General features: G+C 34.4%; 1 protein-coding gene across 1 annotated transcript in view; it reads right to left on the reverse strand.

Moving 5' to 3' along the window:
• Window positions 1–12,908, reverse strand: part of LOC111043541 (protein PTHB1) — a 49,313-nt gene extending 36,405 nt beyond the window's left edge. The window contains exons 1-7 of the mRNA XM_039436586.1: window positions 12,629–12,908; window positions 11,940–12,238; window positions 10,784–10,872; window positions 9,065–9,335; window positions 7,430–7,653; window positions 5,449–5,579; window positions 2,572–2,749 (exon numbers count right to left, since the gene is read on the reverse strand). Coding sequence (XP_039292520.1) covers window positions 2,572–2,749; window positions 5,449–5,579; window positions 7,430–7,653; window positions 9,065–9,335; window positions 10,784–10,872; window positions 11,940–12,214 — 1,168 coding nt within the window. The 5' untranslated portion in view covers window positions 12,215–12,238; window positions 12,629–12,908. The remainder of the gene's footprint in view (window positions 1–2,571; window positions 2,750–5,448; window positions 5,580–7,429; window positions 7,654–9,064; window positions 9,336–10,783; window positions 10,873–11,939; window positions 12,239–12,628) is intronic.
• Window positions 12,909–14,305: the final 1,397 nt, after the last annotated feature.

Consider the following 14,305-nt stretch of genomic DNA (forward strand, 5'->3'; position numbering starts at 1 on the left):
CCGAATTGTGAATTTTTAATGTGTATCTCTCATTTTCACTGTATTTACCTACAGAAATAATATCCAACTCTGATTTATTTAACTTGAATGATAATTTACTGTCCTCATTAATTTGCTTATCAACATGAACATCAATATTTAATATCTCTTTCGGTTTTATAATAACCTGCTCATCCATTTTAACTTGAATTAAATTCGTCTTCGCAATTTCATCATGTACTGAAAATGGAACAACAATACTGTTATTGTTTAAAAGAATCTTCATCTCTTGTTTTTGAAAATTTAAACGGACTCCGTGTCGAGACAAAAAATCAACACCCAACAATAACTGTATGGACAATGATCTCACTACAAAACATTCCCAAGTGACATTGACTCCATCAACTTGAAAATCAAAACAAACCTTGCCCAACGACTTAACTGGTAACCCATTCGCGGCTGTGAGAATGACGTCTGTTTCAAACAATGACTGACCTTGACAATGATCAATCAATTCAAGATTAACGAGTGAGACACTTGAACCCGTATCTAATAATATCTTTATATTTTCTTCGCAAGATATTCCTTGAATTGATATCGGCGTTTTATGATTCTTACTCAACAATGAATTTGAATAACTAATAAATTTCTGACTATCACCATCCTCAACATGATCCATACTCATATTTGTTTCTACTATGCTATTACCTATAGGTTTTGAATCCTCAACACACAATATCCCATTTTTAAATGACGTTTCTGTCACACCTGATTTAGTATTATTATTATTATCATCATCGATGTCTTTTACATCCGATTCTTGCAATTCATCACGTTTGTTACGTGAAAAGGGGCCCCTATACTCTGTCGCCGAGAACTGAGCCCCCGCTACAAGTTTTTTGAGTCATTCTTTCTCCCATTGTACCTACACGACATAGTGGAATGATTTTTGGCATTGCATATATGACAAAAAAATTCATCTTCCGTTTTTTTGTTTCTCAAATTAAACCTGCATTCAGCTGTCGTATGCGTAGTGGTCTCACATATCGCACACCATCTTCTTTGAAACTTGATATTTTCTTTGTGATGAATATCTCCCTCTCTATCATTCCTATTTCTTCGATCAAACCTATTCCCTTCAAATCTATTTCCTTCGAACCTATTTCCTTCAAACCTATTTCCTTCATACCTATTTCCTTCAACCCTATTCCCTTCAAACCTATTTCCTTCATACCTATTTCCTTCAACCCTATTCCCTTCAAACCTATTTCCTTCATACCTATTTCTATTAAACCTTTGACCCTTCTCAATACCATTGTTGAATTTGTTCCCATAAGACCTATTATTTTCGTTGCCACTCGTATTGCTGTCATTGAATCTTCTCCCCGCTAATTCTTTTTCCGCAATAAGTTTATCCACATTTCTACTTATCTGCATAATGTGATGATCATATGAATCCCGTTGAACTATTGAAGCTTTGCCTAGACCTACTCTATCTTCCACTATGTATTGAGAAAATTCAAAACGCTGTAAATTTCTTTCTAACTCATCGATGGATTCGTTAGGCAGCATTATTACCCTATCCTGAATATGAGGTAACAATCCTTTCAATACATATTTTATTTTCCTACCTTCCGACATATGCGGGTCAACCTTTGAGCACAATCCTAAAACTTGGGCCATATATTCCCTAGCTGCTTCACACGGTTTCATTCTTATGTTTGTCAACTCCATTTCATACCTATCCATGTGAATAGGCTGATAATACTTTTCGAGCTCAGATCGAACATTTTTGTAATCCCATCTATTCGCTTCCGTCAACGAGAGTTGGATCATATCTAAATATTTCAAAGGACTGCCTTCTAAGTAAAATGGTAGATATAGTAATTTATCCTTTTCATCCCACGAATTTGCATTTGAAACTCTTTCAAAATGAATAAAAAAATCTATAACATCCTCCGATTTCTTTCCTCCATATATCCGTGGAGCTAAGAAAGGTCGCTTTTTATCAGCCATATTCAATGTTTCAAATGAACAAAATCTATCCCCTTCACCAGAACAGCCGGGCTTACTCACAGTCCTAACGAACGAACACACACACCACTCACAAGTAAAATTTTGGGTATTAATATATAACTCAGTCAATGCCAAACATGAAGCCATTTCAAATACATATTTTTATCCATCGCACAAGCGAGCACGTTTGTTATGAAAAACAAAAGAAAGCTACAATAATTTTGATAACAAGTGAAATAAACAATCTTTCCGTCGATGACAAAAACTGTTCAAGGACAAAAACATTGTTCATTAAACTTTTCTAAATTAAAACTCTAAAATCCCGATCAATATGAGATAAATATATGAATCATATATATGTCCCATATGACCAGGTGACAATAGTGTGTGATAACTTAGTTTTTGATCCAAGTAGTGTGCTGCAACATAATTATTCAGTTTCCAATATAACAATAGAATTGAACCTGTAATGTAGGTATCCAAAACTCGAATCTTGTGCATATTAATTCCTCTACACCTTATTTTATTTGATAGCAAATTTTATGAGATTGACTAAATCTGAAGTTGAGAACTCACTATTTTGTGAGAACGTGGTAATCTCATTCTGTAGTTGGTTGTACTTTTGTTCGGCCTCTTCGAAAGATTTCAGATTCTTGTTGGTTGGCGGTGCGACAAATAGAGACGGCTCTGTGCCCAGGTAGCTGCACTGCAGGCTGCCCTCCTCAGTCAGGGTCAGGATTAGTCCTCGCAGTGACTGAAATTCAAACAGAATTAAATCAATCTTAATTGTTTTTTGAAGATAAGTAGACCTAAATGTGAAACACATAATAAAATACTATGAAGTACCCTTCATTTCATTTTAACACTACTAGTTTCAACTCTTCAAGATTCATTTTCAAATGTAGCCTATATACTTGACAGTACATGATTCTATAGTAAGGTCCACGTTATAATGACAGTAGATAAAGATAGGAGAATAGCGATGCCGATTCTCTGCATTAATAAATTATATTTCTACACTGTCAAAAATATAATTGGCATCGTTGTGGACCTAGAAAAGGATAGTAACACCGGCTTTGTCGAATAATAGACAAGGATAGCGAAACCTAAGTTGATCAAATACTGTCATTATAACGTGGACCTCACTATATCAAGTTCACTTGCATCATATATCTTGAATATACCTTCTTTTTATATTTGATAACTAAGTTTCTATCCTCAAGGTTGTCAAGAGCAATATTGAAACTTAATTTTTTCAATGGCGTAAGCCTGTTCTTGTTAATTTGATGAATTATTAATACTGTCATAAACCAGAAGGTTTGACAAACCCCTAAACATAACAGTTTATTTTTTTAAGAAGAGAAATAAAATTTTCAACTTGAAAAACTAAAAGCTGATCAAACAGTTTTGGCTGACAGAGTAAAGACGCTGAGAAGAGGTAGAAGTGGGGCTAGAATTCTAGTCTCCCCTCCAGCCAGCTAGAGGAAAAAGCTTTCCACTTTTTTTTATGAATGAGTTCACACACTTTTCCACCGCCTATCTCGAGAGACAGACAGACCTGACCCGTGGCTGGACATCCCCTGGTTTTCCATTCAGACCATGGCAACTTAGGATGGACGTAAACTGTATAAGGGTATCGTTCTAATTTCAATTTATTTTTTTCATATTGTTTTGTTTTTAGAAATTACAAATTAATTATGTCTTGAATCCTGTTGATCCTCTTGAAACTTGTTGATATAAATAATACTAATAATAAAATAGCCCCATACAATTCTGATGAAAGTTTTTTAAAATCATTGAGAACAAGTTTATTTTAATATTTCAAATTGATTAAATTCTTATAACTCCATAACCTTGATTAATTGTTTTGTATTAAAATAGATGCAGCGTAACTAATTTTATAAAACCAAATTATATAAAAAATTCATATTCAATTCTCACAGAAATTCTTTATTACAATAAAATAAATCGACTCCTAATAAAAATGTTTTCCTTTCAAATTCCGAAAAAATCATTTAGTTGATAATATTTAAAAACCAAATGCTCTTGCTCTACCATCAAATGCTGCGCAACAACAATTTTCCAGTGTTCCCGTCTGGGAACTGTTGGATCGCCCCCTTTTTTCAAAGATTTTTTAATGTGGTAATTGGATTGATGAATTCTCCTTGTTAGCTAAATTTTTGTATCTATTAAAATGGATGCAGCGTAACTAATTTTATAAAACCAAATTATGTAAAAAATTCATATTCAATTCTCACAGAAATTATTTCTTACAATAAAATAAATCGACTCCTAATAAAAATGTTTTCCTTTCAAATTCCGAAAAAATCATTTAGTTGATAATATTTAAAAACCAAATGCTCTTGCTCTACCATCAAATGCTGCGCAACAACAATTTTCCAGTGTTCCCGTCTGGGAGCTGTTGGATTGCCCCCTTTTTTCAAAGATTTTTTAATGTGGTAATTGGATTGATGAATTCTCCTTGTTAGCTAAATTTTTTGTATCTATCAAAATGGATGCAGCGTAACTAATTTTATAAAACCAAATTATGTAAAAAATTAATATTCAATTCTCACAGAAATTCTTTATTACAATAAAATAATCGACTCCTAATAAAATTGTTTTCCTTTCAAATTCCGAAAAAAATCATTTAGTTGATAATAATATTTAAAAACCAAATGCTCTTGCTCTACCATCAAATGCTGCGCAACAAAATTTTACAGTGTTCCTGTCTGGGAACTGGTGGATCGCCCCCTTTTTTCAAAGATTTTTTAATGTGGTAATTGGAATAATGATTTCTCTATGTTAGCTCAATTTGTTGTATCATTCGAGGGGTGAGTGGAGATGTTGCAACTGATTTCTAGTATACATGAGTCATTACTTGTTTCAATCCCTTCAAAAAACATTTCAAAACACTTCAAAAACATTTTTGAACATGTTCAAATGAAGAAATAATTAAGTGTTATATTTAAATATAGTTTGGTGTTTTAATTTCTCTAAATTCAAAATGTTCAGCTTATATACATTTTTTGACGAAAATTGAACTTGAACGTTTTACAGTAGAAACATAACCTATTTTTGGACATTTATTAATTTATCAAAATTTGGGAATGGAATAGATTTGGGCCAAGACTGTTGTTCCTTCCTAATCATATTTATATGATTTGTGATTCTGTCCACAAATAAATGAATAAATGAATAAATGTTGTTTTAATAATTACATTTACAAAACAGGCCATCAACCATTAATCACAAATGGTGGATACCACTGTCCAAATCAATTAATGTTCAAAATCAATCAATTGTTGATGTCTAAATCAATTAAAAATTCAATACTAATGAATAATTTTGAACTGAGATTTGAACAAGTGGATGTTGGATTGTGATTCATGTTTCAAAATAATAATTTGACAAATATTTCAATTATAATTATTGAACAAAGATGAATCTTACCTGGAAATTAATCCGTTTTATGAGAACAGGAGTAACACTGAGCTGTGCCGACCAACACAGTGTTGTCTGTTCATAGACTAGGAGCGTTTTTGTATCAGATACACACATTATCATCAACTTTCCATCCGGCTCTGAAAAACTCAATGAATTAAAGTACCCTGTTGTATTAAGCCTACCGTATATCACAAATTTATACATACATTGATAAATACAATATCATTCTCAACTATGAATCAAACTCAACATGAATTATTATTAATAATATTATTGTATTCAAATTTGAGAAAATCCGTAGGAAAATTGTTTTGATTAGCCAATAATATTCACACTTCTTTTTGTATGATAATCGTCGCTCATTATGATTTATGAAACAGTTGTAGCGTAATCCATGCATAACATTAGGTTCATAATAATATGTCAAATTATCTGTCAGATAAATTTAAAAAATTCTATGAGTGTAATTGAACTTTTTTATATCTGCAGTATGCCCCATAGCATAGTAGATTACAGTGGTGAACTAGGCTTCTTTTTCTCATGATTTTGATTTAAATTTCAGTCACTTTGTCTTTCTCTTCCAATTGTAATATTTTGTCAGAAATCTGACGTAGGTGCCTGTTATTTCCAGAGTGAATTCATGTAGTTAGCCTAGTAAATTAAATAAATGGGATGAATAAACGATAGTGCAGTAACTGAAAATAGATCATTCAAACAGAAATTCCAAGATTAAATTATTATAATATAAAAAACTGATTTTGTATCATCAAATCTATTTTGTTTAGAATTTCACTTCTTATTAGTCCAGTCAAGGAAAGGTTATAGAGGGAAAAGTTGGGAAGACAATTTTTGACCCCGCAGTTCTGTTAAGGGTAGTGTTAAAACTCAATTTGTTATTGAAAAGTTATTTTGATAGATATCAGGCGCATATTTATCAGGTAGTAAGAAGGTAAAAATATCAAAAGTCCCCACCCCTACCCCCTGTGCTAAGGGGGTGGGGGTGGTTTAAAGGTACCATTTTTTGGTTTATCACAAAACTCAAAAACTATGTATCCTAAGGACTTGACTATCATATAACAAATTAAAGCTTACATAATTTCCTAAGGAGCGAATATCTCGGGAACTGTTGGGAATATCACAAAATTCTACAAAACAAAAAGTATAGAGAATTCAACAAGCTTCATTTTTTAATAGTTAGTTACGTCGGTTGAACGCATTGTTCTCAAGATATGAGCGTGGAAGCAAAACGCTGAAAAATTCAACTTTTGAACCACCCTCAACCCCTCAGCACATGAGTTAGGAATGGGGACTTTTGATATGTTCACCTCTCAACTAGTCTCAACAAAGCTGCAAAGTCAAAATTGTGTTTAATACATTGCCTTCAAATTCCTTTGTCAATTGGTCTATTGTTGCAAAAATGGAGATTTCACACTCAACACAAAAGTTGTAGGGAATTTCGTAAAATTATACATCAAATCAAAGAGAATTTAGTGCTCTATAAGTTCATAATCAGCATGGATTTTTCCCATCGATTTTTGAAAAGTTATAAGAGCAAAAATGGAAAAAAAATTGGTGGCAAACGTGTTTTTTTTTCAAAAATGTCACACCTTCAAGAACGGATATCTCGAAAACTAGAGGAGATATAGAACAAGTTGTGGAATGGATATTGTAGGAAATTATGTAAGCTTTAATTTCTTAGAACAGGGGGTAGGGGTGAGGATTTTTGATATGTTTACCTCCTTACTACCCTTAACAGAACTGCGGGGTCAAAAATTGTCTTCCCAACTTTTCCCTCTATACCCTTTTTTGAGCATTCATTGCCTGGACTATATAGTATTCTGGTATCATGTTGAAATTAACACATATGTAGCCTACACACTTCAGTTAGTTCTCAATTCTTCAGCATTTTCATAAATCTATTATAAAACTCCAACAATCTATACATCTATGAAATGAGATTCATCAGAAATTCCTGATATCGACTCACCAACTATATAAGCGTGAAAGCACAACGGCGAGAACGGCAGTCGTTTGACGAACCGGATCGCGCCTCCCTCGCGCAGACAGAACACGTGTCGTTCGCCGAGAACCAAGATGGCGGCCTCTGCGCCCTGCCAAGTCAGCGCCTGCATGTCCACCACATCCTCGCCCAGGTTGTGCGACCAGCTGGCCACTAGTTTGCGAGATGTGTCGTCGCCCAGGGAACCGTATCTGACACAAAATAGAATATCGTTAATAAAACCATAGAGAAAATATAGCATAAGAAGATATCCCATGGTGTTGTGTATCAAGTTGAGATGATACAGTATCATATTGTGTTGATACTGTATCATGTGTGGTGATACAGTATCATTTATGGTGATACCATAGAGAGAAGATAGCATAAGAAGATATCCCATCATATAGGGCGTTTATGTTCCAAATTTCATTGTTAACTCAAGCCACTCAGTTCTTTTCCATGAAGAACTATGACGCTGGTAGTCTCTTATTATTATTACTTTCACTTTTATGTAGCTATAAGATTATTTTGTATGTTTTTCTTCACTTTGCATTCATTGTTATAGAAGCTTTAGAGGCTTAAGCTTAGAAACAATTATTGTCATATTAAACAATTTACTCCGTATTTATAAACGATTTATGATTGCGTCCTTAGCCAAGCGCACTTTAGTTGCCAAACAAGTAGCAACCAATCAAAACGACTCTAGCTTCCTGTAGAATCTTCCTGATTCGTTACCAGAGCCTGCTTGCTAGAGAATTTCTTGTAAATCGTTCAAGCGCAACCTTAGAGTTTGTCACTATTTTGAGGAATATATCAATATTTCAGTTAATTTAATTAACGGGTGGCTCGTTGGAGTAAGTGATAACGTGCCGGTCTAATAATCAAGAGAAACCGAGTTCGAATCTCGACCGGGGCAAACGTTTTTGACCACAGCACAATCACATAGGTACGGCTACCCTGTCTTTCGGAGGAGACAATAAGCCGTCGGTACCGTCTCACCTAATAAAGTAGTTGTCATCTCTCATCATCATCCCTCTCACTCATTACCCAAGCACAAGCCTAAGAGCTTATTTGGGTATCATCCTCAGTATTATTATTATTATTTTCAGTAATGCAACCTACTTTTATTCATCTATTTAATCTATAATATAATAAAGGAAAGAACTTGCTTATATATTCGGTTAGGATAGGGAATTCACGAATGACGCAACTTCACGTCTGAACTACTCAACTGTTTAACGTGAAATTTTGCATATAGATTCTTCATTTACCGAGGATGGTTGTAGGCCTATATTAAATTCTTTAAGATTTCAGTAGGTCAAGTTTTCAGTTAGTCAAGTTTCCGCAAGAGTCACCTGCTAGTCTATAATATAATCAAGGAAAGAACTGGCTTATATTCGAACGGGATAGGAAATTTACGAATGACGCATCATCACATCTGAACTACTGAACTGATCATCGAGAAATTTTGCATATAGATTCTTAACCGAGGATTTTTATAGGCCATTTTTTAATTCTTCAAGATTTCATTAGTTCAAGTTTTTAAATAGACCCTTGTAGAAATCATATACCTGCTAGTTTTCTGATAATGCACCCTACTTTTTGAACAACCCCCGTTCTCACCTGTAAGCCTCCACAACCAAGTTAGCATTGCACGTGACAAACGTATCGGATTGCGTCACATACACTATTGGCCCCGGTAGTAGGAAGGTGCCAGCAGGCAGACTGCGCTCAAATGCCAGGGTCTCCTGTTCGTAGAATGTGAGAGTGCCGTCCAGTGATTGGATGCAGGTGAAGTCACGCCCCCTCACACCTCCGAAGGCACCAACCAATAGGCTGTAGGCTGACTTGCGCAGTTGGTGCTCGTAGACTAGGGTTAGTTGTAATTGGTCACCTGCAAAATTATTTTTAAAGTTAGAAATATCGTGAAAAAATGAGGAATGGAGTTGATTCTAAGGGTGGAAACATGATGGAGCTGTTGAGAGTGTTGAATATAAAGCTTGTATTAAAATGGGTAAAACATACTGCGCTCCACTATGTGTCCATTATAAAAAATATCACTTATTTATTGTAAAATAACAAACATGTTTCGAAACCAATGGTGTCATTCCCAGTGTGAAAATTCAAAACATTGAAATAAATAAGTGATATTTCTGACAAAATCCCAGTGTTTTCATTATGGATAGATATCACTACGTCTCACCAGCAACAGTAGGCCAATCTGATGTGCCCGTTACAATGAATACATTAAATAAATAAAATGTTTATTTCCCCAAAAAAAACTAAAACTACTACATCAATCACAGAAAATATTAGATAAATTATTACAATTACATACAATAGTTAGTTATTTTTTGTGTGTAGTTGAGAAGTTGATATTGTGGTAATTATTCATATTGAATGAAAAAGACTAAGAAATTTGAATTCAATTCTGAGTTTATCAGAGATTGACAATGGTGTAATAGCCGAAACCGGTCTTTCTAAGTATCAATAAATCTGTGGTTTTTTGACAATTTCTTAGTCTTTTTCATTCAAATAGTTAGTTACAAAAAAATTATTATAATGTGTCCTCTACATGTTAAGTGTTTTCTGTGTGGAGATTGATCTACTCCACTATGGTGTACCATGTTCTAGAGTAGATTATTTTCAACATTCTCAAGCTTGAAGCAAACTTCGTCGCTTTACTATGTTAGCATCCTGAACAGAGTTGAAATTAATTTTATTTCAGTCTAGAAAAATGGATGCAATACAGGCCTATGTAATGGCATGAGCAATACTGTTAGGAATAAGCATATTTTATTAGTGAACTTAGTCATAACATTGAAACAAAAGGCGTGATAATATAATCTATGCACTATATTATTGACAGCTTTGCTACTACTAATATAGCAGGGTAGAATTTCAAGTGAATTGGCTGAATTAATATTGTAGACTTAAGCCTTAATCAGTCCCAATATGGATAAATAAATCCATCAATATCAATATTATAGTACAAACATATTCCACATAATTAGCATAAACACGATGCTATAAGTAGGTACTGATATTGTACAATAAAATAATAGGTATTGACCGTCCAAGGACCACTTTAGCACTTGTGTTTTCTCACGTGTGTTGTGAAATAAAAGTGATCTCTAGTTTGGAAGCAACGTAATAAGGTGCGTACAGATTCACGCGCCGCGAACATGTGCAATTCACTTTTAATCAGCTGATGCCAAGCTTTTTATATCTGTATCTTACCGTTTCTGTAAAAATACAGATATAGTGAGCTGATTGAAAGTGAATTGTTCATGTTCGCGGCGCGTAAATCTGTACGCACCTTTAGAATGCAAATATACTAACCATGTTCTGCTGATCCAGCTACTATTGAAATGTTGTAAACTGCCAAGCTGAGTGGATGAAGAACCCCCAGATGTTGGCTTTGTGAACCACTGCAAAAATGATAATGTACTTGCTATTTTAATGTCAATAATAATTGTAGATTATTCTGAGTATCCTATTAAATATTTCTATAAAGCATTCATGTAAACTTTATGATTTATAAGCTAATTATTTTCTTATTGCCAGGTACATCATAGTTTCAATTGTATACTACAATACTACAAAATAACAATATTTTCTTATATAGTCACAATGTATGATGACAAACATAAAATATCCTTGAAATATGTCTAAAATGTATCAACTTGGTAGAGACTTTAGGATCCTGTATTATTATAACCCAGTTTTTTGTTTCAACTCAACTTTATTTATTTATTTTTATTCCATTTATCTAATAAAATTTCATTTTCTTACTGTATACAGAGTACAAAACATGAAATAGAACCTTCAAGAAATAGGAAGATGGAGCTTTTTTAAAATTCCTCATAATATCAAAATTTATCATCCATGAATATTCAACTCTAGCATGCATGAATTCAAATTTATAGGTAGATTAATTACATTTTATTGGGTCATTCTATTTGGTTCATTCGATCCACTAATATTAATGTCTCAGTACGGTACCCAAATACTATTTTTATCTTTTTTATAATACTTTAGGCTATATTAAACTTGAAATTATAAAATTTTTCTATAATCTATAAATATATTCTACATATTTTCTAATAGAGTATTTCAATAGGCCTACTTGAATCGTTTAATTATTGTAGAAAGTTACTAGAACCCTTTTCATACTTTTCTACATAAGCAAAACTAGTTTCGAGCACTATTACCATTTTCAATTGTCAACATTTTGATGATTGATAGAAACTAGTTGTGTTTTATGAAAAACAGTATAAAAAGGGTAGCGTACTAGTAATTCCCATAATAATTCAACAATCAAAGTGGCCACATTCATACTATTGTATTTTGTGTATCTTTGCATGGATTAATAAAAAAAGTATAACAACAGGTACAGGGCTTTAACAGGTACTAAAGTGAATTTACCATACTTTAAAAGGGTACTAGTAATTTATATGATAATTTTCTACATAATACTTATTCCTATACAACTCACGACACAAGTTTGCCATAAGCGAGCTGCAGAATCGGTTCAGCCAGTTGGGTCTCCAGCAAGAGGTCGGTTGCTTTGAAATCGCCTCCATTGCCCTCCAAATCCCCCGACTGGGGATCGTAGATGCGCAGCACGCCAGAGTGACTGCCCAATACGATGCTGTCATTAGTCTGCTTGCCGCGCAGGTCGACCAATAGCAGAGAGGCTGAGTCGAACGATTCTGTGACGTCACCTCCGGCCTGCGTAGCCCACAGTTCGCGAGCTCGGAACAGCGACATGCTGAGTTGGCATTTTTAGGTGACCTTGAAACGAAAAATAAACAGATTTGAGTTGATATATTCAGGATTTTGTTGATTTAGAACACAATCATAGGTTTTTTAAACTTCATACCTTGATATAGGTATAGTTCTATGTAACAGGTGAATTATGACAGGGATATCAAGTATTCAAGAAGCTAGGTATGGTCCCCTTCCTGGAAAGCTGGCAAGTGCAGGGTCACACATTCTAGAATAATATTTTGAAATATAAAATAATTCAACATGTATAAAAAAATTGAAGAGATTTGAATTTGGAAAATAATTGACTATGTTCAGAAAGAGCAACAAGAATGAAATGCTGAGACAAGTTATTCCCTGGACGATGTATCTCAGCTTCCTGAGGAGGAATATCACTCTGGACAATCTCTTACATACCTCAGCCACCTCAGCTTGTTGTCAATCCAGAAGCCTCACTGGCTCAGCCTTCAATGCAGTCCTCTTGAGGGAATAGACCAGAAAGTTGGTTTTCTCTTCGTTTAGCTTCACCCTGTTTGCAGTAAACCAGTTCTTGGCGACGTTCAGTTGTTCAACTGGCCTTCCCGATGTTTCCTCCAGTGATTCTCCTCCAGCAGTCAGTGTGGTGTCATCCGCAAAGAGAATGGAGCCCAGGCTGTCTGGAGAGTCGTTTATGAAGGATGGCCCAAGCAGGGGGCCCAACACAGAGCCTTGTGACACACCGTGCACCAAATCTCCCATGCCTGATAAGGCTCCCTGCCTCTTACCCTCTAAGTAGCTTTTAACACTGTTCAATATTGTTTCTTGGGCACAATACTTTTCAAGTTTATTCCTATTATTTAATGTATTTTTATTTAGGCTATATATTAATTTACACTGTATTTTTTTTATTCAATTGCATTTGTTATGTTGAGGTTGAGTGGTAGAGAGGACTTAAAAGTCCTAACTCCGCCTAATAAAGAATTTTTTCATTTTCAAGTTTCCCAGCTAAAATACCATGGTGCATGCACTCAGTCAAATGCCTTGCTTAAATCACATAGCATGAGTGCAAGTGAATCGCCACACTCATATAGGCGGAGTGTCCATCCATAGTGAAGGGCGCACTTCCACTTTTGAATATCCCAAGTTTAGTAGGTACTGTTTAATATCCCAAGTTGTTTTGGATTCAGGACGCAGTCTGCGTTCTTGCCCCCTCCACTCTGGGCACAAGATTAAGGATTGATATGAAAATTTGAGTGGTGATTTTCAAGAGTATTGTTTCCTTTAGTGCTAGTGATTTTTCTAATGCAGTACATTTGTGCCAGTGATTTCTATACATTTTGTGCAGTTTCAGTCAACATGTGCAATTCAATAATTGGTAAAACAAACCTCCTGCTGATTTAAGAAGTTGGAGTCATGCAGATCTTATTTCCCATTTCTTTTGGACTCAGAAACAATTCCCAAAAAATAAAATCTTCATTTTTCAATTAGTTTTATAGTAGGTGCCTAATATAACCTAAGTTATTTTTGACAGGTTTGTTTTCAGTTATTTTAAGAAGTGAGGACCAGAAAAGACAAAATGCGTTGATAGTAAGAAATTGTTTTACAAGTTTCACATGTTATGAAGTGTTCTATATGGAAATTTATAGGGGGGATTTTGTTGAAATTGTACGAATGTAGGTACTGAGTTGCTGTAATTATTCAAATCAATTATTTACCCGGTTGTAGTCATAACAAATGCAGTGACGGAGTGGCGCGAATTGGATCAATTCAAAATCTTGGAACAAAGAAAGTGATTTTGATGTCTTTCTTGAGACTCTTATCTTCAGTTCTATCAAATTTATAAGTCTTATTATCACAATTGATATCTTATTGAATACATTTTATCAATTTGAAACAGTTTATAATTTAGAATGTTTCAATATAGTCATTCATTCAACAATCGATTTCTATTTACAATCGACTCAGTCTAAAGCGGAGTACCCACACGCGTTAGCCTCGGGTGAGACATTCGGCTATAGGTGTGCGTTCACCCGTCCGTGCGCCGAGGCTTGTAAGTGAGCCGAATTTTGGTCGCATGAATTGGGAATATCTGGAACTCAAAATATCTTGCAGCTA

Source organism: Nilaparvata lugens, chromosome 10 (assembly GCF_014356525.2).
Source record: "Nilaparvata lugens isolate BPH chromosome 10, ASM1435652v1, whole genome shotgun sequence".
Taxonomy (NCBI): Eukaryota; Metazoa; Arthropoda; class Insecta; order Hemiptera; family Delphacidae; genus Nilaparvata; species Nilaparvata lugens.